Raw genomic sequence first — 27,518 nt, forward strand, 5'->3', positions numbered from 1 at the left:
CCCTTCCCCCCTCCCCCCCCGACTTCCCAGAGCTAAGTACAAGGTATAAAAACAAAAAACAATCATAAACAACCATATGCTAATAACAATAAACTATTAAGTCTATCGCACTCTAGCTCATATGAAATGACTACAAGCAATACTAATATACAAAGGAAAAAAAAACTTATTCAAATGCTAAATGAAACTTTTTAGTCCCATATTTGTTCTGGATATAATCAATCCACTTTTTCCACTCCATAATATAACGTTGTTGCGAGTGATCTTTCAAATAAGCCGAAATCTTTGCCATTTCCGCCAGGTCAGAAACTTTTAGAGTCCATTCTTCTATAGTCAGGAGTTCCTCCTTCTTCCAATATTGACCTATTAAGAGTCTTGCTGCTGTAATTAAATTCAACATCAACTTAGTGTCCACAACAGTAGTATCTGTGATTATGCCCAATAAGAACAATTGCAGACAAAACTTTATCCTTTGCTTGAAGATCTTCTGCATATTCCACCAAATTTATATCCAAAAAGCCTTAACCTTTTTACAGGTCCACCATATATGAAAATACGTTGCATCTTCGCCACCACATCTCCAACATTTAGGTTGATAGTTCGGATACATACTTGCAAGCTTTTTAGGATCTAAATGCCACCTATAAAACATTTTATAAAAGTTCTCCCTTAAATTTTGGGCTTGTGTAAATTTTACGTTCCTCACCCAGATCTTTTCCCAAGTGTCCATTGTAATAACTTCTTGAATATTCTGAGCCCATTTTATCATGCAGTCTTTAACAAGTTCTGTTTCTGAATCAATGTCTATCAATGCAAGATAAATCCGTTTGATATGTGCTGGACCCTGGTTTCTAATTTGCTTTACCAAATTTTCATCAGTCATTGAGAAACCAACTTTCTGGTCTTCTTTCCAGCTGGCCCGTAATTGACCATATTGAAACCAAGTTTGAACGATCTTCTCATCTCGCAAAAGATTGTACGGCTTCAAACACCAGACATTCCTCTCCAAGCTTAAGATCTCCTTGTACGTAGTCACATCATGTTTGAAGCCAACTGTTCTGAACCAGCCCTCTTCTCGTAACCCCTATTCCAAAAGAAGAGTCTGGAAAGCGTCCAAAGCTAAAAGGCTTCTGCCAAGATTTAATAGTAAACATACAAGAGCTTATCTTTCCAAGTAAAGAGTTGCTTCCAGCAACCAGCCACTCCCCAAACACTCCTTTTATAGAGAGCTCAGGGCGTGGTCTCCCTGTGCCTCCTCCCGAGGAGTCCCATAGCCTTCCTTTGTTTGTCCCTGCTCGACTGCCTCCTGCGTCGGGCGTCCTTGAACAGGGCCAGCTGTGGGTCATCATCCTCCGCACTCTCGGGCTCACACAGCTGAGCAGAGGTTCCCGGCTGAGGACTCTGCAAGGTCTCCAAATCATCCTCAGCCGGTTCGTTAACCTCCTCCCCCACATCTGAGTCCTCCGATACGTCGGAGCCGGCTGTCGGGCCCACAGGCTGGCCCTGAGTCATAACACCAACATTTATGTTTTCTATTGCATGTTTTGGGATTGCCCACAACGGTATCTTGTAGTCTAACTTGTGTCTATACTTCTTCCAAACTCTCAGCAATGCCTGTCTTAAAATATGCACTTTAAACACATTATCTACCTTCTTATCATATAACAAATATGCATGCCAGCCAAATAACAAGTCGTGGCCCTCAAGATTTAATAATCTCCCTTGTGTCAAATTAATCCAATCACTTATTCCTGACAACGCAGCAGCTTCATAATATAATTTAAGATTGGGCATTTTAAGACCACCTCTTTCACGCGTATCCTGCATAATTTTAAGTTTAACTCGTGGCCTTTTCCCTGCCCATACAAATTTATTGATACCCCGTTGCCATTCTTCCAGATTAGAGTCTTTTTTAAGAATCGGTATCATTTGGAATAAAAATAAAAATTTAGGCAGGACATTCATTTTCACTGCTGCAATTCTTCCCAGTAAAGACAATTGCAATTTTCCCCAGCTCTCCAATTCTTTTTGAATTTTTCCCCATACCTTTTCATAATTATTTTTATACAACTTTGCATTTGAGGGTGACAAATACACCCCCAAATATTTGACCCTTTTAACAATCTCAAATCCAGTTAATCCTTCTAAAAGGGCCTTTTGCGATACTGTCATGTTTTTGGCTAATATTTTAGTTTTTTGTACATTAACCTTAAATTATTTATTTTATTTATTTATTTATTTGTTTTTATATACCGCCCTTCTCCCGAAGGACTCGGGGCGGTAAATCCAGAAACCTTCCCATATTGCATTATTATCTCCATCAGGTCCACAACAGAATTTTCTGGCTGGGTCACCGTAACAACCAGATCATCTGCAAACGCCCTCAATCTATAATCCTGATCTCTAATTTGAATACCCTTAATTTTTTCCGAATTCCGTATTTTTATCAATAATATCTCCAATGTTAATACAAATAATAGAGGCAATAACGGACACCCTTGTCTTGTGCCCTTCTCAATATTACATACTTCAGTCAAGCTATTATTTACTATTATTCGGGCAGTTTGCTTTTGATATAATGCCCTAATTGGTTGTAAAAATTTATCCCCAAAATCCATTTTATCTAGAACTTTCATCAAAAATTGCCAATCCAGTTGATCAAAAGCTTTTTCAGCATCTAGAAAGATTAACGCCACAGGGATCTGGTTGTTCCTTTCCAAAAACTCCACCACGTCAACTATATGCCTCACATTATTTTTCATTTGTCTACCACTAATAAACCCAGTTTGATCCCCATAAATCATCTGTTGCAAAACCCTCATCAATCTATTAGCTAAAACCTTGGCAAATATCTTGTAGTCCGTATTTAAAAGTGATATTGGTCTGTAGTTTCTTACTTGGGTAACATCCTGATCTTCCTTCGGAATCAAGGAAATAAAAGCAGTTCTCCAAGATGGAGGCACCCTTCCTCCCCTCTGAATTGTCTGAAACAATTCCCTTAATGGCTTTATCAACTCCAATTATAGATTTTTGTAATAGACCGCAGTCAGTCCATCCGTACCTGGCGCTTTGTCCACCTTCAATTGCTTAATTGCTAAAAGAATTTCTTCTTCTGTTATCAATTGATTAATCTCTTCCTTTTGTTCTTGTGTAAGAACCGGGATGTTAGCGTTCTTCAAATATACATCAATATCTGTTTCATTAATCTTATCCTTAGCATATAATTTAGAATAAAAGTCCACAAAGGCTTACTTAATAAGATCCTGTTGGAACACAACCTTGCCTTTATGTTCTATTTTATCTATGTTAGAAGCCCTTTGTTTTTTCCTTAACCTGTAAGCTAACCACCTGCCTGGTTTATTGGCATTGCAAAAAGTGTTATGCCTAGCAAACCGTAAGTTGCCACCTGGTCAGCCATCAACTTATCAAATTGTCCTCTTAGCAAGTTAATAACCTCTTTAATCTTCACATCCGATGGATTCAAAATTAGGGCCTTTTCTTTTTCCCTAATTTCATTCTCCAGTTCTTTCCTCCTAACTTCCAAGTTACGTCTGTATTTGTTATTCATATATATTAACACCCCTCTCATATAGGCTTTACTAGCATCCCAAACCATGTCCATAGAAGTATCCTTGTTCATATTAATTTCAAAAAAGTCCTTCATCTGCTTTTTGCATTCTTCCACATTACTCTGATTTCTAAACAAATTCTCATTTACGCACCAAGAGCGCCTATCTCTATTGTCCTTGTTGATCTCTAACCAGACTGGACTATGGTCAGATATAGTTCTTGCACAAATCTTTATCTTCTTAATCCTAGAAAAAAAATCATTAGTAATATAAAATCAATCCTAGAAAAAGATTGGTGTCTATCAGAAAAAAAAGTATAATCCTTTTCATGTAAATGTGTTTCTCGCCAAATGTCTCGCAATTCCAGATCATCCTTCATTTCAAAAAAAGATTTAGGCAACCTAGCGTGACTCGGGGCATGTTTAAAAAAACCAGATTTGTCCAGCTGTACGTCCAAGACACCATTCCAATCTCCCATAAAAATAAAAGATTTATAATCCAACTGAGTAATCTTTGTATGTAGTGAACTGTAAAAGTCAGCTTGTTGTTGATTAGGAGCATACAGTCCAACTAAAAGCATTTTTTTACCTTCTAACAGCAAATCTATCATAACATATCTTCCTTGTTTATCTGCTTCAATTAGTTCCGCTGTCAGAGAATTCTTGACATAAATAACCACTCCATTTTTCTTATTCATTGCAGAAGCAATAAATTGCGTACCTAACCTTGAGTTCAACAAGTACTTTTGGTCCATAACCCTAATATGCGTTTCTTGCAAGCAAATAACGTCAGTCTTAAATTGCTTTAAATATTGAAAAACTTTCTTTCTCTTCTGCGGTGAGTTTAATCCATTAACATTCCAGGTTAAGAACTTAGTCGCCATTCTTGGCATCCTGAAGCTTCTGGAGCACGCCTGCCAGGACCCCTTTAACTTCCTTAGGCCGCGCCCCTCCCACAGCTTCGCTATAGGTACGCTTTGGAGGTTCCATAACTTTCTGCTGATCTTGCTCTTGCTCTTGTCTCACTCGTCTTAAGGTGGCACGCGTCATCCTCTGCTCTCTAGCATCTGCCGATGAGACTGTAGTTTGATCCCCTCCAGTACCATTCTCCTCTGTCTGTATTCCTTCAGCATCTTGAGGCTTTCCCTCGCCATTTTTCTTTGCAGATTCCAAAGGTGGTGGAGGGGTTGCTTTTAAAACTTTACTGTAAAAGTCACGTGCCTGAATCACTGTGACCAAACGGTGTCTCTTACCTTCATGCATCACCACCATGCCCACTGGAATCTCCCATCTAAACTTGATGTCACGTTTCTTAAGTTCCTGTGCCAGAAAAGCAAAATCTTTCCTTCTCCTTAAAATTCCTGGAGGAATCTCTTTTAAAACCAAAACTTCTTGCTCAGCAACCACAAGCTTAGTATCATAAGCAACTTGAATAACTTCATTCCTAATTGCTCTCTTTGTAAAGTAAACCACCACATCTCTAGGTAACTTCCTCTGCCTTGCAATCCATGAGTTCACACGAAAGATTTTGTCTATACTTCCCTCAATTTCAGCTGCTGGCTGTCCCAGTACCGCTTCCAAAGCCTCAGAGACCATCTGCTTTAAATCTTCTTTAGGATTCTCTTTCAAGCCTCTGATTCTGATAGCAAACTCCATCTGATGGTACTGGACGAGGGTCAAGTCTCCATCCATTTTATCCATTATATTTTCATTCTCTAATACTTTTGCTTCTAGTCTGGAATTCTTTTGACTAAGATCCTCCATTTTTTCATCCAAACATTGAATACATACAGCCACACCTTCAATTGCAGGCAAGATGTCTGCCCTCATTGCTCTAAACTTCTCTTCCAACTTCTCTTCCAGCTTCTCCTCCAGCTTCTCCTCCAGCTTTTCCATCTTTTCATCCATCATGTCTGATATTTGTTGTGAATGCTTTTCCAAGGCATCCTGTAAATCCTTAAGCGTCAGTGCCGGAGCAGGTGCAGGAGGAAGTAAAGCTTGTAACGAGGTCTGTTGCACCGGGGAAGCCCCCGCACTCCGGAGAGTTTTAGAAGTTTTAGTCACCATCTTCCCCCACTTTCACTTACTACGCACTTTCAATTTTAAAAGCCATAAAGTCCATTGAACTAGAGAACAAAAGTCCACTTCACCTTGACCTCCTGTACCGCTCTGCCTGCCTCTTCACACTCGAAAGTCTTTCCTTCTGGCAGGGGTGGTTGCTAACGCTTGGTTCTGCTCCAAAAAACACGGAGCAGAAGCGCTGCGCAGCCCGAAGCAAACCCAGGCTTCGGGGGGGATCAATCCTTCAGCCGCCCAAACTAAAAGCTCAGGCGGCCCCGGAGAGCTCAACCCCTACCTGGGGCCTCACCCCCTCCTCTTCTCCCGGGGAGGGGGCTTCCGAATCACCAAAACAGCTGATCGGCGCTGTTTTCGGCAATTCAACAAAGCCGCGGAGCGGACAGCCCGGAGATGGCTGTCTTCAGCATCGCGTCACCACCGGAAGTCGCTGTCCAATCTCTTCTTAAAAGCCTCCGGTAATGAATCACCCAATACTTCTGAAGAGAAGCTGTTCCACTGGTTAATGTTCTTATTGTTGGGAAACTGCTCCGTAATTCCTGATTGCTTCTCTCTGATTAGTTTCCATCCAGTTTCTTATCTTGCCTTCTGATGCTTTGGAAGTAGGTGGACCCCATCTTCTTTGTGGCACCCCCTCAAATACTGAAATGCTGCTATCATGTCACCCTGGTTAATGCCTGGAGTTCCACTGGTTAATTGTTCTCCCTGTCAGGAAATTCCTCCCTCCTCCCCGCTCAGTTTCCCTCCGTCGCTGCTTCTCCCGCCTTCAGGGGGGCTTCGGGGGTGAGCTCGGCTCCCTTCGGGGCGCCCTCCCTCCCGCCTCCCCCGCCCTTCTCCCCATCTGCTCCCACCCCCGAGAGAAAGGGCGGCTGCCTGGGGGCCGCGGGTGGAGCCTGGCCGGAGCCCCCCTCCGAAGGAACAAGGCAGGAAGCGCCCCCCCAACTCCCCCCTGCCCTGCCTGGGGAGAGACGCAGCCCGGGAGGCCCGTCAGCTCCGCCGGCCTGGATGCGGGGTGGGGGGGTGGGAAGATGGGACCCCAAAGATCAAACGGAGCCCCTCGCTCCCCTTCCCAAAAAAAACCTTCGCTACTGCGCAGACGCCAAATGGATTATGGATGGAAGGACGCCGCCGATTGGTCGCTCTGGTTCCTTTCGTGGAGTCCCCTTCGGCAGATCTCTTCCGGGCCTTCCCCGCCGTCTCCTTCCGAGGCTGCTATGCGGGGCCTCCTCCCTCCGTCGGGCTCACCCAAACTCCCGCAGGGGCGAACGGAGAGAGGCGGGTCACGGCTTCCCCGGAGGGGAGTCCCAGCCTCGGCCTCTCAGTGAGACTTTCCAGGCAGGCCTCCCTCCCAGCGCCCGTCCCGCCAGACCAGGCCTCGGCCTCCCCCTCACTCCCGTCCTCCTCGGCCAGAGACTCTCAGACTGCGACTCCCGGCATCCCCACCTGACTCCGAGTCCGTCCGCGGCAGAATCAATTAAGTGCCTCACTTTTGTTTGATCCCGGAAGTTGGAGGCGGGACTTCTCTGCGCACCGTTTTCCGGGGACCTCTTTCTCTTTCGCTTGAAGGGACCGCCCCTGGGAGTCCTCCTGCCAATCGCCGCCATCGCCAGAACGACCAATGAGCGTCGTCCTTCCATCCATAAACCAGTTGGCGTCTGCGCAGTAGCAAAGGTTTTCTTTGGGAAGGGGAGCGAGGGGCTCCCTTTGATCTTTGGGGTTCCGTCTTCCCACCCCCCTACCCCGCATCCAGGCCGGCGGAGCTGAGGGGCCTCCCGGGCTGCGTCTCTCCCCAGGCAGGGCAGGGGGGAGTTGGGGGGGCGCTTCCTCCCTTCTTCCTCCGGGGGGGCTCCAGCCAGCCTCCCCCCCGCGGCCCCCAGGCAGGACCAGGTAACCCAGTGCACTGGCCCAGGTAAGAAACTTTTGCCCCGAAGGAGGGAAGCACGCAATTGTACCTGGGTGGTCAGGAGAGCGATTGTGGGAGGTTTCTGCGATAATGGCTTTGTGAGTGTGATGGGCTGTGTTCTGGGAACACTGGTAAGTCCAAAGCGAGTGCGGACCTGAAAGGTTGCATTTCCTTAACCCGCGAGGGGAAAGGACAGCCTGAAGGGAAGCGAACTGGTGTTGAAAATTTTGAGTGGCCATAAAATCGAGAACCTCAGGGAACCATAATCAGAGAAACTCTCAAAGAAGCTGGGCAATTGTTGTAGTTGTTGTTGTAAACCTAAAGAAAAGAAAGTATAAATGCCTAGTTTGAAACTTGCTCTTTGAACCCAATCCAACTTGGGAAGGATCTAAGAGGCCGCGTTTGCAAACGCTTTCTTTCTTTCTTTCTTTTCTTTATTATTTTCAATTTCTTTTCAATAAATCTTTGTTTTTGTTAACCAGACTTGTCTTTGAGTTGTGAGTATCAGATTTTGGGCTTTCAAATCTCACAGAATTGTCCAACAAGTACTGTCTCCTTCTTCCAGGAAAAAAACAAAACAAAACAAAACTGCAAGCTGAAACTGCAACAATGGGTTTTAATTTCACATCCACCCTCCCTTTCTCAGACCAGAATTCCAAGCAGAGAGAAAAAAACAGTTAAAACGACCAGCCACCCCCTTTCTCCTCCTGTGTGTTTCTCTCTCTCATTCTTAGAGTAACACAGCGGGGAGGGGGGGGGAGAAAGAGACTGGAGGGGGGAAAGAAAAGTTAAAAGGAATTTCACTCACAGATCCCCCATAAAACACTTCACATGCAAACACAACAATAAAATCAGCAATTTACTGTTCCTTTCACAGCCTGGGACGGAGGTGGCTAACACACAAACATTTACACATCAACAAATTAACTCATTCGCGTCCTTTCCAACTGCCAGCATCTTCTCATGCAAACACTTCATACTTTCTCCACGCAAACCAATCACTTATTATAATTTCAGGGAGCTGTTTACAAGTCAATGAGCTCCTTGTTCCAAATCTTTTTGTTTATTGTTAATAAGGCCTTTTTGTTTATTGTTATCAGAGGGGATTTAGACCAAGTCTTGGAATAACACAGAACAACATAAACAGACATACACAGATACTAGTAAAACAACATTCATTTAGACATATGGCTTGTCCTGCCAGAATTGAGAAAATCAGGAAGTGATTATAGGGCCCTTTAACCATCCCCCATTTTTCTCACCATTCCAAGTCCAAGCTTAATGTTCCAAATGTACAGAGATATATATAACAAAACAAAACACACATCAATTTGGAGTTTGAGGCCAAAACAGGCCTCCCCTTTTTATTAAAAGGAGAGGAACATTTATGGTTACTTACAATTTATCCCACCAACTTCAAAAGACAGTGGGGAAAGACTAAAAGGAAAATTGAACCTGGGATCTTTTGTAGGTGTGAAGTGGGCGGTGTCCTCACCTCCGACAAAAGAATCAAATAGTCCAAAGAGCCAGGTTAAGACAGAAGACAGTTGTAACGCTTTCCTTGGGGCTTGCTGCCTTGTGATAAAGCGGCTGCCAATAAATTGGTTTGATAAAAGGCTGTTCCGATATCCTGTAATCTGATAACAAAATCAGGATACGGCTCAGTAGCCTTCTGCCTGATGTTAGAGAAGGCTTGATGAGGTTTGCCAGAAACAGATATTTTTCCAAATGCTTGGTAAGAAATTTGTAAAGTAGCAGCTGGTAAAAGAACTGCAGCATCAACTGGAACAAAGGGACCAGACCCGTCAGCAATTTCTTCTACATTTCCCCCCACACACACACTTTTGCTAATTGTTCCTTTAAAATTTGCCTCTTGGGGGTATACAATGGCTGTGAAGAAGCAGAAGAATTAACCTCTTCATGAGGAGCTGAAGGTCCAATTAAAGACAACACTGGAGGAAAAAATTTTATTTGATCATAATTAGGTGGAGGTGTTGCGGTCAATTGGTGTCCTGCCAAAGCATCAGAGCCAAATTTTTCCACTGCTTGACGGCATTGAAGCCATAGATGTAATATCTCAACTGGAGCCCGGGGTTCAAGATGTAAAGTATGCCCTATCTTTACCCAGTCCTGTAAATGGAGCGGCCTGCGCTCCGGATACCAAGGACAATGTTTCCCTCTCTCTCCTATGAGCTTCTTTAACTCAGCCATGGCTGCTTTAAGGCCTGACTTTGGTAGCAGGAAGGTAAGTTCCTCTACTTGCTGCTGCTGTTGGAGAGAGTTGCTCCCCTGGAGGGAGGTTCCTATTCCAAATCTTTTTGTTTGTTTTTAAAGATTTATAGGACCCTGTTCAGGGTGCCAAAATGTGGGATTCAAAGACCAGTCAAGCAGGGTGCCCCAAATATGTCTGTCTGCCTACGCAGAGTTTATTGTATTTATACAGTGTTAACAAACAGGAAATTACGCACAGCAAAAGCATTATCTGTTGTTCTACTCCCTAGTCAATCTTAGAGAACATCCCGAACCTCCCAAGCGAGGGAAGAGTCTACCTTATCTAGCCAGTTCTTATCTGGCTGGTTCTTGCAGTCCTTGGCAAGGCTAGTTAGAATGAGCTCATGGAACATGGGAATAAGATACTAAGACTGGCAGTTTGCTGTGCACGTCCCTTCATATCCTTGACCTCCATCTCTACATACCACGATTCCATGATGATAAGCCACCCTAGAAATAGTTTTCAAAGATTGTATCCCGCATAACTAACAAAGAAGCCAGGATCCACCCAGGGATGTTCAAAAGTGGCTTTCTGGGATATCTAAGGGCAGGGAATTTGGGGGATGTGCCCATTTATTTAGGTATGACTTCTTTTGTTACACTCGGAGGATTGCCCATCTCCCAAAATTACAAGGGAAAAATTCACCTACACATGTATTATAAAGCAAACACATCATGTATTATAAATCAAAGTTTTCTACACACACACACACACACACTAAGCCCGTTAAACAATGCCAGGGGTCTGGGTGTGCAAAGCCAGGAGTGAGGAAGCAGGTCACGTGAATTTAATTTAATTTAATTTAATAATATTTGTATACCGCCCTTCTCCCTGAGGACTCAGGGCGGTTCACAGGGCAGAATAAAATACTAAATACAAACATTAAAAAAAGATTAAATGATTGCCCAAGTTAAAACAATTGGAATAAAATTCTAAAACACCAAGTTAAAATTAAGACACCAAAAATAAAAAACCCCACCAATCCCCATCAGGCTAGGCCGGCTTGAACAAACAGAAACGTCTTGAGATCGCGACGAAAGGAGCGAAGATCGGGCGCCATCCGGAGCTCTACCGGTAGCTGATTCCACAGCTCCAGGGCGCCCACAGAGAAGGATCTCCCCCTGGGGGCCACCAATCGACATTCTCTGATCGGTGGCACCCTGAGGAGGCCCTCTCTGTGGGAGCGCACAGGGCGCAGGGAGCTTGATGCCGGCAGCAGATGTTCCCTAAGGTACTCCGGCCCCATGCCATGGAGAGCTTTAAACACCATTACCAGTACCTTGAATCTCACCCGGAAGACAACTGGCAACCAATGCAGCTCACGGAGCAGAGGTGTAACGTGGGAGTATCGGGAGACTCCCAACACAACTCTCGCGGCTGCATTCTGTACCAGTTGGAGCTTCCGGGTGGTCCTCAAGGGCAGCCCCATGTAGAGAGCGTTGCAGTAGTCCAGACGAGAGGACACGAGCACATGAGTGACCGTGCACAAATCATCCCGGCTAAGATAGGGCCGCAACTGGCGCACCAGGCGAACCTGGGCGAAGGCCCCCCTAGTCACAGCTCCTATATGGTCTTCCAAGGTGAGCCGTGAGTCTAGGAGGACTCCCAAGTTGCGAGCCCTATCTACGGGGGGTAATAGTTCACCCCCCATAGCCAGAGGTGGAATGTCCGAATAAACCCGGGATGAAGGTATGCAAAGCCACTCAGTCTTGTCGGGGTTGAGTTGAAGTCTGTTCCTCCCCATCTAGACCCAAACCGCCTCCAGGCAACGGGACATCACGTTGAGGGCATCACTGGGGTGGTTTGGGGTCGAAAGGAAAAGTTGGGTATCATCAGCGTATTGATGATACCCAACTCCAAAGCCACGAATGATCTCACCCAGCGGTTTCATGTAGATGTTGAACAGGAGAGGCGAGAGGACCGACCCCTGAGGAACTCCACAAATGAGAGACCTCGCGGTCGACCTCTGCCCCCCTGCCAACACCGACTGCGAACGTCCCCGGAGATAGGAGGAGAACCACTGTAAGACTGTGCCTCCCACTCCCAGTCCCCTGAGACGCCACAGCAAGATACCATGGTCGATGGTATCGAAAGCCGCCGAGAGGTCTAATAGGACTAGAACAGAGGAATATCCCCTGTCCCGAGCCCTCCAGAGATCATTCACCAGCGCGACCAATGCCGTCTCCGTGCTGTGCCCGGGCCTGAAACCCGATTGGTACGGGTCCAGATAATCCGCTTCATCCAGGACCAGAGGGAGCTGATGCGCCACCACACTCTCAACAACCTTCGCAAGAAAGCGAAGGTTGGAGACAGGACGAAAGTTGTTCAATACAGCTGGGTCCAAGGCAGGCTTCTTGAGGAGAGGCCTCACCACCGCCTCTTTCAAGACGGCGGGGAAGCTACCCTCACTCAGAGAAGCCGATATAACTGCCTGGAACCAGCTGCGTGTCCTCTCCCGGGCTGCATAGACCAGCCAGGAAGGGCACGGGTCCAATAAACATGTGGTGGTGCTCAGCCTCCCCATGATCCTGTCCACTTCCTCCGGAGTCACAGAATCAAACTCCTCCCAGGTGATATCGACAAGACCGCCCGTGTCCTGATCGTCAGACTCTGCCCAGTCAGAGTCCAGACCGGTCCGAATCCGAGCGATTTTGTCTGACAGATGTTGGTTAAACTCCTCGGCACGACCCTGTAAGGGATCCTCCCTCACCTCCTGATTTAGGAGGGAGCGAGTCACCCTAAACAGGGCGGCCGGGCGATTATCTGCGGACGCGATAAGGGTGGCGAAGTGGTTAGACCTCGCCTCCCTTATCGCAGCGAGATAAGACCTAATGTAGGCTCTTAGTCGCAATCGGTCGGATTCGGATCGGCTGGACCTCCAACCGCTCTCTAGGCCCCGTCTCCGACGCTTCATCTCCCGGAGCTCCGCAGAGAACCATGGAGCTCGACGGGATCTGCACCGGGTCAGGGGCCGCAGGGGTACAACCCGGTCAAGAGCCTCAGTGGCCGTCCTTTCCCAGGCTTCCACTAAGGCATCTGCCGAGCTGTGAGCAAGGGAGGCAGGTGGGGACCCCAGCGCTGCCTGGAACTTCTGGGGATCCATTAAGCGTCTGGGGCGGTACCATTTAATTGGTTCCAAACACCCACGGCGCGGGGTGGCAAAACGGAAGACCAGCCGCAGGAGATGATGATCGGTCCATGACAGGGGCATAATAATTGGAGAGCCCCCACCAAGATCATCTAACCACCGTCCAGATAAGAAAACTAGGTCAAGGGTGTGGCCTCCCTCATGAGTCGGTCCCGAAATTACTTGCGTCAGGTCCATGGCCGTCATGGAAGCCATGAACTCCCGAGCCAACTCAGATGATCCTCCCAGCGATAGTAGATTGAAGTCCCCCAAAACTATAAGTTTCGGGAACTCAACCACCAGCCCAGAGAGGACATCGAGCAGCTCAGGCAGGGCTGCTGCTGCGTGACTAGGTGAAAGGTACACCAGCAGCAAGCCCAACTGCGCACCAGGGCCGCATCTCAGAAAGAGAGACTCACACAGAACCTTGGGTACTGCTGCGTCCCCCTTCAGGTTGCTGTATGTCAGAGGTGAGGAACGATGCTCTTTTTATTATTTGTGGACTTCCGCTTGCAGAATTCCTGAGCCAGCATGGACAGTATTTGGCTGGCTGAGGAATTCTGGGACTTGAAGTCCACAAGTCAAAAAAGGGCCATAGTTCTAATCTAGGCAATTGCCCAGTTCATCCCTTTCCTTTTCCCGCTGACCGCCTGCAGAGGGTACCAGGAGCCTCGCTCTGTTCTGCCAGCTGCAAAGAATGCGACAGCAAGCTCAGTTAACTTTTGCTTCCACCTGCTGGAAAGATGGCACTTGCAGTGCTTCCGCCCAGCACAAAGATGGTGCCTTCCAGCACTTCCATTCACAGGTCTTCTCCACTGCGGTCGTGGACGATGAAGGCAGCTCCACTTGCCCTCGCCGCCCGGGCAGCCTTCCAGCTCCGGCCCCCATGACCCCCGGGCTGACCCAGAGATCTTTGCTGTAACTACCCCACCGGCCATCAGGGGGTAGCAAAGGACAGCTGTTGGCGCCACCTGCCGGCCCTCGGGAGCCCAGCAGCCCAGATATGCTCAGTGATAGGAGGGGACAGAGAAATTGGCAGTGCTTCCGGTCTCCATGCTGCCACTGGCCGTCTCTATGCCTCGTGGGTGGGCGGGGCTGGTCCTGGTGAAAGGGAAGCCTCGTGGCTGCAAGGCTAGTTCAGCGAGGGGACCATGGAGGTGCTGGTGGGGGGTGGTGCTGATCTGCAACCTGGTTGCGTCCATCAAAGCCAGAACAAGCTCAGCCTTGGATTCACAGGGCAGCCCTGGAACCAGCGAGCCACCCCGCCAACAGGCTGTGCACACAGGAGACGGCCAGCACCCTGGGTGAATTAAGCCTGCGGGGCAAGATAGTCAGCAGGGTCACCAGACTCCACTGCACCCAGGGGCACACGTTGCTGGTTCCAGGGCTGCCCTGTGGATCTAAGGCGGGTTCTGACTTTGATGGACACAACCAGGTTGTACATCAGTGTCTGGTTGACCTGGACTGAGCCGAGATGCCTTGGGCTGCCATCTCGGTGGCAATCCTGGTTCCAGCTGAAACCTTTCCTGAAGGAGAGATAAGGAGCCAGAAACTGCCCCCTCATAAAAATACAGATGGCAGACACAAAACAGACCAAGAATTCTTCCACCTAGTTCTGCTCCAGTCAACCACCAGCATAAATACTTTGCCCAGTTTCAGTCCCTCAAATACTTTACACAGCCATTTGTCTGAAATGGTATAGGGTTTCCTGTCTGAGCAGGGGGTTGGACTAGGTGACCTGCAAGGTCCCTTCCAACTTTATTGCTATTATTAAGTTTCAGAGGACAAGGTGAATGGTCGAGTCCACCTGTTGAAGCAAAAAGTAGGGGTAACTTTTTATCAAATCTCAATCTAGTGTCTCCCAGGGCTGTATTTAGACAAATGGAAAATATGTTTCTACATGATGGGAAACAGGAAGGTGGGAAATGACAGGTGACAAAGACCACAGAAGCCCAGAACTGGTTTCCACCAGAGGCACCTTTTACTTCAGTCTGATGAGTCCAAGTTGGGGTAGGTCAGACACCTAGATTGTGACACGGAACACTTGTTCAAATTAGAAGATCATTTAAAGGCAACATTAATCTCACAAGGAGGTTTCTCTTAATGAAAAGAGCACAGGACACAAACAGTAGAAAAAGTACAAAAGAACAGTTGATTGGACAGAAGAAATCCTGTTAATCAGAAAAGTGGACAATAAGTTAAATATCCCATAACATAACCATTTAAAACCAATGTATTAAAAGGAGAACGTTCGCATGGGAAAAGGCATCATGAGCATCATGAGCATCATGAGCCACAGAAATCTGTTGTGAAATGTTACCATTTCGGCCAGCTGAAATTTTAGCATGTACAAATGAAAAAGTCCTTTGCTATTCAGTGTAGGAAACCTGTCATATTTTCACCTTAGGCTCACATAAAATGGCGCAGGTCTGGCTCAGGGCAGAGACAAGTTTTCAGATGACCTTGCTACGTGCAGACGGACACCCGTTGGAACACGTACAAGAAAGTAACACATACAAGATAGTTACAGGAACAAAGACATTCCATGCAGAAACGTAGCTAATTTATAACCTTAAGATACCTGCTTGATGTATAGTTGAAATGCAACCATTTGTAAACATAAGATAATTCCTTCCTGCATAACTAAAATGTAACCATTTAACTGCTTGTTGCTTGTGCTGACTTTGTAACCTGTGTTAACTTGCTGACTTTGTAACCTATGTTTCCAATAAAAGAGAGCTTAGGACTTCAGTCTGGGCCCTCATCCCGAGAACACTCAGAGAGACGTGTCCTCATTCATTGGCAAGTCCATGAGGAGCCCGCCGGGTGCGAAGAACCCGCAACTGGTGACCCCGACGTGATCTGCTGTGAGCGGATACGTCTCTGACGGTCTCCATACTCATAGCCTGGAATAGGCTGTGCACCCGATCTCGCCTCGTGAAGACGACGATCCATTCGTGAGTATGGGGAACAAATTTTCTAGGCAACAGGCAGCGCACCTGAAAGAGCTTGAGGAAATAGTCAGAACTTCTAATATTTTACTTAAAAGTAGTGGCAAACAATTGCCAGCAGTTTCAAAAAAAGGAGCTGAAAGCTTTACTGAAATATATTTGGGAAAATACTCCGGCTTATCCGGAAAAGGGCTCGTTGAAAACAGGGACATGGAGAAAAATTGGAGAATGGCTCCATGAACCTCCTCGAGCACCTCCAAAAATGTTAACAACCTGGCGAGTCTTAATGGAATGTTTGTTGATTCACGAAAAGGGACTTAAAGAAGCCTTTTCCGTTTCTCCGGCTCCCCCTCCTTATGAGGAACCTATTCAGCCGGGAGAAACTCAGCAGGGCACCTCAGCTGCGGCTCCCAGTGCCCCTCAGGCTCAGCCAGAAGTAATTAACAATTATCCTAAAGAAGGAATGGTGGCAAATGCTGTTAGACAGGCCGCCCGATCAGGACAGCTAACATTGGAAGATTTGTCTTGCTATCCAGTAAACATCCAGCCAGCTCCGGCAGCTGGAGGAAATGCTGTTCACACATATGAAGGACTGCAATGGAATATAGTGAAAGATCTTAAAAAAGCTGTTGCTTCATATGGCATTCAATCGCCTTTTGTACAAGGACTCTTCGTTTCCATGGCCTCTACTTATGTGATGGCATTGGTAGACTGGAAGTCCATTGCACATATGATACTGACACCTTCACAATATGTAGTTTGGGAATCTGAGTATAAAAAAGAAATAGAGAAAAAAATTCTTGCTGGATTACCTCAAGGAGTAAACAGGGATCAATTATTTGGCACAGGACAATTCGTTACAAATGACCAACAGGCTCAAAGCCCAAGGGAGGCTTTTAATTTGATACAGGAAGGGGCTTTAGCAGCTTTCCGCAAGATAGATGATCCTCACGGAAAAGCTAAAATGTCTTTTGCAAAGGTTTATCAAGGTCCCAATCAGGCTTATTCAGACTTTGTGGATAAACTGCAGGAGGAAATAACAAGGCAAATAGACAATGAATATGCCCGAAATGAACTCCTGTTAAAATTGGCTTATGAAAATGCTAATGAAGACTGTAAGAAATTGTTAAAATCAATTATTGCCATGCCAAATGCCACTCTTGCTGATTATTTAAACGCATGTCGCATAGTAGGCACAACGGCATATTCCATGGATGCCCTGGCTATGGCACTAAATAATGGAGGACAAAGAAAACCAATGGGAAATTGCTTTCACTGTGGCAAGCCAGGCCATTTCAAATCTCAATGTAGAGCCCCTGGTGGAGGTGCCTCCAAATTTGGCAATCAATTGGCTAAACCAAAAATGGTGTGCCCCCGCTGCAAAAAGGGGTTCCATTGGGTCAATCAATGCCGCGCCTCTTCTAGCTCCCAGCAGGGAAACTAGAGGAGGGGCAGTCAGCCAGCCCGACACCAAAGGCTGACATTTCTTTTCCTCTTAACACTTCTAACCCCTCTGAACTTTTCCCTGATCCTCTTTTTCATTCTCCCCCTATTCGCATAGTCGCCTCAGAAGAGGTTGAAATTAATGTTCCTGGCTTAGTCTATTTTCTGCCTACTGAACCCGATCCTAAATGCCCTTTACCTCCTAAAGGCCCACTCCTGGTTTTTCCTGTGCGCGATCTTATTGCTAGGGGAATTCTAGCTTCCCCATTCTTGCGAGACTCTCATGACTTTTCCTCTGTTGCTATGGCGGTTACCGGAAACTCACCCACAATTTTTCACAAAGGGGACCTTGTGGCATCAGCCATTTTATTGGTCCCAGCCACGGCTCCGCCCTCCTCTGAGGTCACGGATGCGCTTGCAGTTGAGCAGCCAGTCCAAGATGGTCGCCCCATGATGACGTTTACTATCAATGACCAGAGTTTTTCTGGTTTATTGGATACAGGGGCGGACGTAAGTGTCATCCGATCTTCGGAATGGCCACAGGGCTGGGAGACTGAGAGCGCCCCTGCTGTCAGAGGAGTAGGGGGAATTCAACACGCCGTGCGCAGCAAGAGGTGGCTCCCGGTAACTTCTTCCTTTGTTTCTTCAGTCGCTTACTTTCAACCTATCATATTGCCTATTCACACAAATCTGTGGGGTCGTGATTTGATGCAACAGTTCCAAGCTAAATTGACACTTGAATAGATTCACTATGTCTATTTCACCCTTAAAGCTCCAATTGACAACTGATACTCCTGTTTGGATAAACCAATGGCCCCTCACCTTAGAAAAATTACACGCCTTAAAGCAATTAGTTAAGGAGCAATTGGAAAGTGCTCATATCGAGCCATCCAACAGTCCTTACAATACGCCTGTCTTTGTCATTAAAAAGAAATCTGGTAAATGGAGATTCCTACACGACCTCCGAGCGGTAAATTCCATAATTAAACCGATGGGGGCGCTACAACTTGGCCTGCCAAATCCGAATTTGATTCCTCAAAATTACGACCTCATGATCATTGACTTGAAAGATGCTTTCTTTTCTATTCCTTTATGTGAGGAAGATAGACAACTGTTTGCTTTTACTTTGCCTGTTCTCAATAACTCTGAACCTGCCCAAAGATACCAATGGAAGGTTTTACCTCAAGGCATGCTTAATAGCCCCACCATGTGTCAATGGTACGTGGCAAAAGTGTTGCAGCCATATCGTGATAAACATCCACATTTTTTGGTTTATCACTATATGGACGATATTTTAATTGCAGCACCAGGCCCCAAAGGAACTGTTATGGCAACTTTTGAATTTTTAACAAAAATTTTAAATCAGTTTGGATTTTTTGTCAGTCCACAAAAAGTTCAACACATGTCGCCTTATTCCTATTTAGGCCATAAGCTTTTATCTACAGCAGCTTTTCCTCATATTCCAAAATTATTTTTGCCATCAGAACCAACATTGGTACAATTGCAGCAATATCTAGGAACCATTAATTGGGCAAGACCATATCTGTCCTTAACAACATCAGATTTGTCTCCTTTGTTTCATGCTTTAACGTTAGGAAAGCATCCAGCAGACAAAATCTGTTTGTCAGAACAACATATTAAAACTTTGCAGTTGGTAAATGCTGCATTAAAAAAGATCTGGGTAGATCGTATGGTTATCAATGTTCCTTTTGCTGCTATTATTTTAAACACACCTGGACTGTTTACTGCTGCTATTGTTCAATGTGCTAACCAATTGAAAATTTTGGAGTGGGTTCATTTATCCCATACGCCCAAAGTTTCTGTTTTAACCAGAGAAGCACAATTGGCTCAATTGATTTTTAAAATTCGTCACCGAACAAAAGCCTTGATTGGGCTGGAGATAGACACTCTTTTTGTGCCTATGTCTTTGCGGATTTGGGAATCATTTTTTCAAACCTCCAGTGAATTGCAATTTTCCTTAGCTGATTGGCATGGCAAGGTTTCTTGCCACCCACCACCCGATTATCGTTTGCAAATTGTTTGCACTGTACCCATTGACTGGTTGTCACCCTTGTCTCCTCACCCCCTACATTCGGCTGTTACAGTTTTTGCAGATGGGAGCAAGGAGTGTGGCGCCTGTGCCTGGTTGGAAAATGGTCAATGGATAACCAAGCAAACAACACCCCAGCGGTCAGCTCAAAAAGCTGAGTTGGCTGCTTCAATTTTGGCCTGTCAAATTTTTTCCTTTCAACCTTTGAATCGTATTGTGGATAGCTTTTATGTTTATCACACAATTCAAGTGATTTATGGATCTTATTTATCCCCATCCATTCAACCAGATTTGTTACAACTTTTTTTAACCTTGCAAAATTTGCTTTTTGAACGCCAACATCCTGTTTTTGTTGCTCACATTCGTAGTCATCAGCCTTTTCCAGGTTTTTTGCAAGAGGGAAACACTGTTGCAGATCAGGCTGCCTCCAGACCTTCAGCCTGTTCCTTGCAACCCCTCACCCCCTGGGAAAGTCATTCATATTTTCATCAAAATTCCAAAGCTTTGCAGAAGCAGTTTGGCATCACCGCTGCAGAAGCAATTGCAATTCGCCAGCAATGTCCAACCTGCAGCAAACAAGCCACTGCAATCCCTATGGGTGTCAATCAAAGGGGATTGGAGCCTTGCCAAATTTGGCAAATGGATGTTACACAATATGCACCATTTGCCCCATGGAAGTATTTGCATGTTTCAATTGATACTTTTTCAGGATTCATCATGGCTACCCCCCAAAGGGGAGAAGCCACCAAACATGTCATTAATCATTGTATTCGGACCTTTGCAGTGCTGGGATGTCCAAAAGAACTCAAAATTAATGGGAAAAAGAAGAAAATTGGGGAGGGAGGAAGATTATAATGAGAGGAAGGGTCTGAGATAAGTCCTGTCTTAGCAGTTTACCACAAGCAGCCATGCTGCCCTTTTGCCAATCTCTTGTAAGTTCCTCCTAACCTCTCCTGGTGGTCTCCCATCAAATTGCCAAGGAGAGCGAGCCAATCAGTAGCAGCCTTGAAGGTAAGTGCAGCTGGGTGCCTCCCGAGCAGCTGGCATCACTGTGGGTCCTCTGCATGGCCTGGGAGGGACAGCCAGGCTCTTCTGGTGGACAAGGCTATGGTGCTCGCCCTGGTCTTGCCTTCCTCACCTGGAGACAATGGATCCCAACCCCATCCCTGCCCTGGCCCCCACGGGTGCCCCCTCCGACATGAGCAATGTGGAGATGGCCACCCCCATCCCGGCCCCCCAAGGTCAACCACAATGCTAATGCAGCCCTCAATGAAATTTAGCATGTTGGGCAGACTACCTGGGCAGGTGGCTGTCATGCACTAATCTGGAGACAGCCAGCACCCCACCTCCTTGGCAGGAAGGCAGGCTAGGAGTGGCCCTTCAAAGAAAACTTGGGGCTGAGCATCTCAGGGAGGGCCTGCAGATGGCGCAAAGTCTGGTCCTTTGCTGCCCCCTGATGGCTGATAGCAGAGCTGCTGCTCTAATTCCATCTCAAGAACCCAGGCAGCTTTGGCAGCTCCCACAGTAAGGATGGCAGTTGGGTCCTTCAAAGTGCTCCCCTGACCTCTCTGGTGGTTCCTCAGCAGGTGCAAGGGCCCTTGGACCATGGGGGCCGAAAAGCAGGGGCTGGGTGGGTGGCTGGTGCGGAGGGAAATTGTTCCATAGTCCCCATCTGTGGCTTCCTGGCCAAGAATTGCTTTGTTTGCCTAAAGTCACTTGCATCAGCTATATTATATGTCGAGGTACAAAGTTTTCACTGCCAGGGAAATGCTGTTCTCCAATTGCCGTTGCCTTCTATCAAGTGCCAGGAACACTGGTGGTGTGTTCCTAGCCCCCTGAGGGTTTTTCTTTTTCTTTTTTCATATAGAGAAATGCAAGAGTGCTCTCCACCACCACCACCCCTGCTGGATACCCCAGGAAAAGTTGCTTCTTTACCCAGGAAACCAGTTCCACCAACCTGCTCTGCAGCTTCCAAGCAACAGCCTGGCTGCCCTGATCAGGTGTCAGGACCCACCCCAATCCACATCTTAGGAAAGAACTCTTGGAGACAGGATTGTCCAAACAGGAACTTTTACTAAAACATGATTGACAGTGGATAATCTAGACTGAATCTAGAAACTGTCTCGCAGGTCGATACTTTTAAAGTGTCCACGAGTAAAAACCCCTTCTGTCCATTTGGTCAATCCGGGTTCAGTTAAGTTTCAGGTGCCAAAACACTTCATGGGAAAAGAGAACTTCCATGCATTTACAATATTTGCTTCCTCCCCTTCAAATTCCAATTGGAGATACAAACTAGAATCCCCCATCCCCCAGATTCAAGGTGCTGGTGATGACCTATAAAGCCCTAAATGGCATGGTTCCGGGTTATTTACGGGAGCACCTTTTGCCGGCGTTAACCTCCCATCGTCCTCTGCGCTCCCAGAGAGGGCCTCCTCAGGGTGCCATCGGTCAAGGAATGTCGACTGGTGGCCCCCAGGGGAAGAGCATTCTCTGTGGGCGCACCTCCCCTCTGGAATCAGCTTCCGGTTGAGCTCCAGATGGCTCCCGACCTTCGCTTGTTTCGCCGCGACCTGAAGACCTGGCTATTTGAACTTGCCGGCCGGGACTGAGGGATTGGATTTTAGAGTTTAAATTTTAAAAATTTTAAATTTTAGAATGTATTTATTACTTAGGGATATTGATTTAATCTTATTTTAATTTTTATACCTTGTGCGTTGTTAGCATTTTAATTGCCCTGTACACCGCCCCGAGTCCTTGGAGAGGGGCGGTATATAAATCTAATAAAATAAAATAAATCCCCCTCTTTCTTTGTTCTTCTCAGTTCAAAGGTTCTTCCCTGGTCTTTGATGATGGCCTCCAGGCAGGCTGAATAAACAACCTTCCATCTAATGGATAGGGATGGCCAATTAATGGGAATGGCAGAATCCAGTAATGAGGAGAGATTTAGGGTTGCACAGATAGGGTGTTAGGAATGGAATATAAATGGATTCTGACACCAGGGTTCCAAATTCACAGTTCTAGTGCCTTCCAAGCTGCCTGATGAAAGGAAGCACCTGATTTTCCATGCTACTTTTTTATTTAGAAGAGTCATAAATCAAAATTTACACCCAATGTATTATGAAGGATCTGTCAATACTGTTTAATTGCATCAGTGTCAACGGACTTCACAGTAAATTGAAATTATTTGGTAAAAGGGTACCCCTGAATACTTTTTGCTCCAATGGGAGGATTCGACCATTCACCTTGTCCTTCTCTGACTCTTCTGCACAGAATTTGAGGGGCCCAAACCGGGCACAGTGTTTATGATTCAGGTTGAGCAGAGCAGAACTGATCAGAACAATTCTCGGCCTCTGTTTCATGGCCCTGATCTGAATTCTTAGGAGAGGACAGTTTCTGGCTCCTTCTCCACCTTCAGGAGGGGTCTCAGCTGCAGCCAGGATGGCCCAGAAAAGAGGCAGCTGAGAGGCTGGCTGGAACTCAAGCAGGAAGTAAGGAAGGCTGGTCTTGGACAATAGGCAAAGCCCCGGAAATCCAGCCCTTCTCAACACTGCCACACTTAGCATATGTGAATGTGGGTGTTAGATCCTAGGGAGGAAATTGTGTTGCATTGTGTGAACGGAAACAAGACGTTGTGCTGAAGTACAAAATCGCAACTTTCTTGCCATTCAGCCTCTACAGTGCCTTCACCAGCCTTCCTGGGCAGGTTGTTGTGAGCTCTCATCTAGGGCCAGACAGTGCCCTGCCTCCATGAGATGAATAGCTGCCCTCCAAAGGAAACACTGGGCCGACCGTATCTGGGCTGCAGTGGTCCCAAGGGCCAGCAGGTGGCGCCAAGACCCATCCTTGGCTGCCCCTGATGGCCCGTGGGGGAGTTGCTGCTCAGCTGTACTTCCATCTCCAGGGCTGGGAAAGCCATGGCACTCCGCCCCCCCCCAAACAAAGACCTCAGCGGGTCCCTCAAAGATCTTTTCACTGGCAGTTCCTGGGCAAGGGCAAGGAAGGACCCGCAGATTGTGGGGGCCGGAGCTGGAGGGCTGGTTCGGCCTTCATCGTCCCGGGCCTACGTTTGCAGCTCTCCAGCCTTAAACAGGGCAACAGCAGGAGGAGGACCCACAGAAGTTGCTCTTGGTTGCTCTCATATGTTGCCATTGAGGCTTATTGTAGGGACCCGCCCGGAGGGTGTCCACTGGGAACCTCTCAGCCTGGCCCTGGACATCATTGGCTGTCCTGGGAAGTAATCTTGATTAGGGTTAGTTGGGACTTCAATGGGAAAGGTGGTTCTTAAGGCCAGTTTATGGGACCATCTCTTCTCCCCAGTTTCCTCCTTCCTCTTTGGCAGGGCAGAAGATGAGAAAAAAAACCAAGAAAATCATTTGGGAAAAGCATGAGATGAATACAAATATTTAAAGTCAAACAATACATGTAATTGCATATCCTCCCCCCCCCCCCATGCACGAAGAGGTTCCAGTGTGAATGCAGAGCGAGTGAAGGGAGGGGCAGAAGCTCTGGAGAGCCAAAACACCGAAACAGGCAGATTCGTGGATGAGATCAGGATCAGAATCACAGAATTAGAAGAGACCTTGTAAATGAATTAATGAATAAATAAATAAATAAGTTGATGATGATGATGAGAGTTGGAAGGGACCCTGGAGGTCTTCTAGTCCAGCCCCCTGCTCAGGCAGGAGACCCTATACCATTTCAGACAAATGGCTGTCCAGTCTCTTCTCAGCTTCTGGTGGCAGGTAGTTCCACTGCTTAATTCTTCTCCCTGTCAGGAAATTCCTCCCTCCTCCCCGCTCGCTTTCCCTCCGTCGCTGCTTCTCCCGCCTTCGGGGGGCTTCGGGGACGAGCCCGGCTCCCTCCTCCTCGGGGCGCCCCCCAGATACGGGAAGGCTGCTCTCCCGCCTCCCCCGCCCTTCTCCCCATCTGCTCCCACCCCCGCGCGGGAGGGGGGCTGCCTGGGGGCCGCGGGGGGGCCTGGCCGGAGCCCCCCCGGAGGAAGAAGGGAGGAAGCGCCCCCCAACTCCCCCCCCGCCCTGTCTGGGGAGAGACGCAGCCCGGGAAGGGGGACGAGAAGACGGGACCCCAGACGAAGACAGACTTCGCTACTACGCAGGCGCCATGTAGCTGATGGATGCAAGGAGGACGCCGATTGGTCGCTCTGGCGAGGGCGGCTATTGACAGGAGGACTCGTAGGGGCGGTTACTTCAAGCGAAAGTGGAAGAGCAACCAGGAAAAGGGTGCGCAGAGAAGTCCCGCCTCCACTTCCGGGAACGAATCGAACTGAGGCGCTTAATTTACTCGGCCGCGGACGGGCTCGGAGCCAGGTAGGTCGCAAGGGATGCCGGGAGTCGCAGTCCGAGCTCTTCTCTGGCGGAGAAAGGGGGGAGGGGGGAGCCCGAGGCCTGGTCTGGCGGGAGGGGCGCTGGGAGGGAGGCCTGCCCGGAAAGTCTCACTGAGAGGCCGAGGCTTCGGCTTTCCTCCCCTGGCCGGGGCTGGGACTCCTCTCCGGGAAGGGACGAAGCCGTGACCCGCCTCTCCTCCTCTCCATTCCCCCCTGCAGGAGGACGGGCGAGCCCGGCGGAGGAAGGAAGGAAGGAGGCCCCGCGGAGCAACCCCGGGAGGAGAAGGCGGGAAAGGCCTGGAAGGGATGAGCCGAGGGGGACTCCGGGAAAGGAGACTGCCTGGAGGGCGAAGCGGGGAGCAGGAAACGGGCGGAAACGCCGAGACGGGCCTGGAGGGCGGAGAGTCCCTCAGAAGAGGCGGGAAACTCGGGAAACGCCACAGAATACAGGAGGGAGGAGAGAAATATCAGTGCCCAGAATGTGGAAAATCCTTCAGATCAAATGGAATTCTTGAAAGGCATCTAAGAATCCACACAGGAGAAAAACCATTTAAATGCCTGGAGTGTGGAAAGGGCTTCAGTCAGAGGGGAAACCTTTATAGACATCAAAGGATACACACAGGAGAAAAATCGTATAAATGCCCAGACTGTGGAAAATGCTTCCAAAGAAATGTAGATCTTAAAAACCATCTAAGAATCCACACTGGAGAAAAACCATATAAATGCCTGGAGTGTGGAAAAAGCTTCAGTCAGAGGGGACACCTTTATACTCATCAAAAAATTCACACTGTAGAGAAACAGCATAAATGCCTGGAGTGTGGAAAGAGCTTCAGTCGGAAGGGCACCCTTTGTAGACATCAAAGGATCCACACTGGAGAAAAACCATATGAATGCCTGGATTGTGGAAAGAGCTTCAGTCTGAGGGGCACCCTTAATATACATCAAAGGACCCACACTGGAGAAAAACCGTATAAATGCCTGGAGTGTGGAAACAGCTTCAGTCTGAGGGGCAGCCTTAATATACATCAAAGGATCCACACTGGAGAAAAACCATATGAATGCCTGGAGTGTGGAAAGAGCTTTAGTGATAGGGGAACTTTTCGTGTTCATCAAAGTATCCACTCAGGAGAGACACAGCATAAATGCCTGGAGTGTGGAAAGAACTTCAGTCAGAGGGGAAACCTTTATGTACATCAAAGGATCCACACAGGAGAAAAACCAAATAAATGCCTGGAGTGTGGAAAGTGCTTCAGTCAGAGGGGAAACCTTTATGTACATCAAAGGATCCATTCAGGCGAGAAACCATATAAATGCCTCCAGTGTGGAAAGAGCTTTACTGAAAGTGGTCTTCGTAAACATCAAACAATTCACACAGGAGAAAAACCATATGTCTAGAGTTTAGAAGATGTGAACATGTACCCTTCATTGCCATCTCATCCTTTGTGTGACAACATTGTACTGCTCCCTTTATTGTTACTCTCTATTTAATGATTCTGCTATTCTGTGATGCCTAATAGTTGAATTTGAATCTTACACACATTTCAAGGGGTACGTAATCTTAATGAGAAGTGTATTCAATTCCACAAAGCCATATCACAATTTCTTCTCATTGGTGACATTTTATTTTGAGATTCAGAAGCTGCTACTGGAATGTTCTCAAGAAACCTAGCAATTTCCATTGTGCCCACGGTTCTTTTCATGGGCCTGGAAATCAGAGCGTTCTCCTGGTTTAATTTTCCCCTTGGAATTGGACTCTCGCCTCTTCCGTACCTTTTGGCATACTCCCTCCTTCCACACAGAGAACAAACTGCACTCTTGGTTATTACTGAGTCAATGTGTCAATTTACCCTTTTCTGTCCTTAATGCGGGCCATAACCTTTGCCTCCTATGAAGACCTGTGTTTTGCAGGAATACAGTCCTTCCTGAGGGCCAAGCAACAGGTTTCTTGCACTTGGTTGCACTTTCTTGTAACTTTAATAATTTTATGATAACCTTGTAATATTCTAGGTCCTTGTAACTTTCTAACTGCAAAACAAGGCACTCTCAGGCTGAATAGCAAAGGATTTTTTCAATGATACATTCTAAAGTTTCAGCTGGCTGAAATGGTATCTTTTCACAACAGATTTATATGGCTCAGGATGCCTTTTCCCATGCGAACATTCTCTTTTTAATGCAATGGTTTTAAATGGTTATGTTATTATGGGATGTTTAACTTACTGTCCACGTTTCTGATTAACAGGATTTCTTCCATTCAATCAACTATTCTTTTGCCATGGTAGAATCTAGGTGTCTGGCATGCTCCAACTAGGTCCCTTAGGAAGGAAAGATCCTCAACTTCATCAGATTGAAGCAAAAGGTGCCTCTCGTAGAAACCAATTCTGGTTGAATTCGATATCCCTCGTGGGTGGGCGGGGCTGGTTCTGGTAAAAGGGAAGCCTCGTGGCTACAAGGCTAGGGCAGCAAGGGGGCCATGGAGGTGGTGGGGGGAGGGTGGCACTTATCTACAACCTGGTTGCGTCCATCAAAGCCAGAATGTGCTCAGCCTTAGATCCACAGGGCAGCCCTGGAACCAGCGAGTGCCCCCCCCACAGGGTGTGCGCACAGGAGATTGCCAGCTCCAGAGCCATGGGTGAAGTCAGCCTGTAGGGAAGATAGGGAGCAAGGTCATCAGACTGCTTGCGCATGCGCCCGGGGCACAGGGCGGGGCACACGTCGCTGGTTCCAGGGCTATCCTGGACCACGTCATATCAAGTTGAATAGTACGTGTATTGGCTTCCCCCTTGG

At 47.3% G+C, this 27,518-nt stretch overlaps 1 protein-coding gene and 1 long non-coding RNA gene across 2 annotated transcripts in view; both read left to right on the forward strand.

The window, feature by feature from the left end:
- The window catches only part of LOC310647756, a 43,569-nt gene extending 21,359 nt beyond the window's left edge, over positions 1-22,210 (forward strand). The window contains exon 2 of the long non-coding RNA XR_014493937.1: positions 21,258-22,210. This is a non-coding gene — a long non-coding RNA (uncharacterized lncRNA). The remainder of the gene's footprint in view (positions 1-21,257) is intronic.
- The window catches only part of LOC310647543 (uncharacterized protein), a gene marked incomplete at its 3' end in the record, with an annotated part of 86,493 nt that extends 59,684 nt beyond the window's left edge, over positions 1-26,809 (forward strand). Inside the window, exons 2-3 of the mRNA XM_083374862.1 lie at positions 24,954-25,848; positions 26,742-26,809. Of these exons, the coding sequence (XP_083230988.1) occupies positions 24,954-25,848; positions 26,742-26,809 (963 nt within the window). The remainder of the gene's footprint in view (positions 1-24,953; positions 25,849-26,741) is intronic.
- Positions 26,810-27,518: the final 709 nt, after the last annotated feature.

Source organism: Vipera ursinii (genome assembly GCF_947247035.1).
Source record: "Vipera ursinii genome assembly, chromosome: 16".
NCBI classification, from domain to species: domain Eukaryota; kingdom Metazoa; phylum Chordata; class Lepidosauria; order Squamata; family Viperidae; genus Vipera; species Vipera ursinii.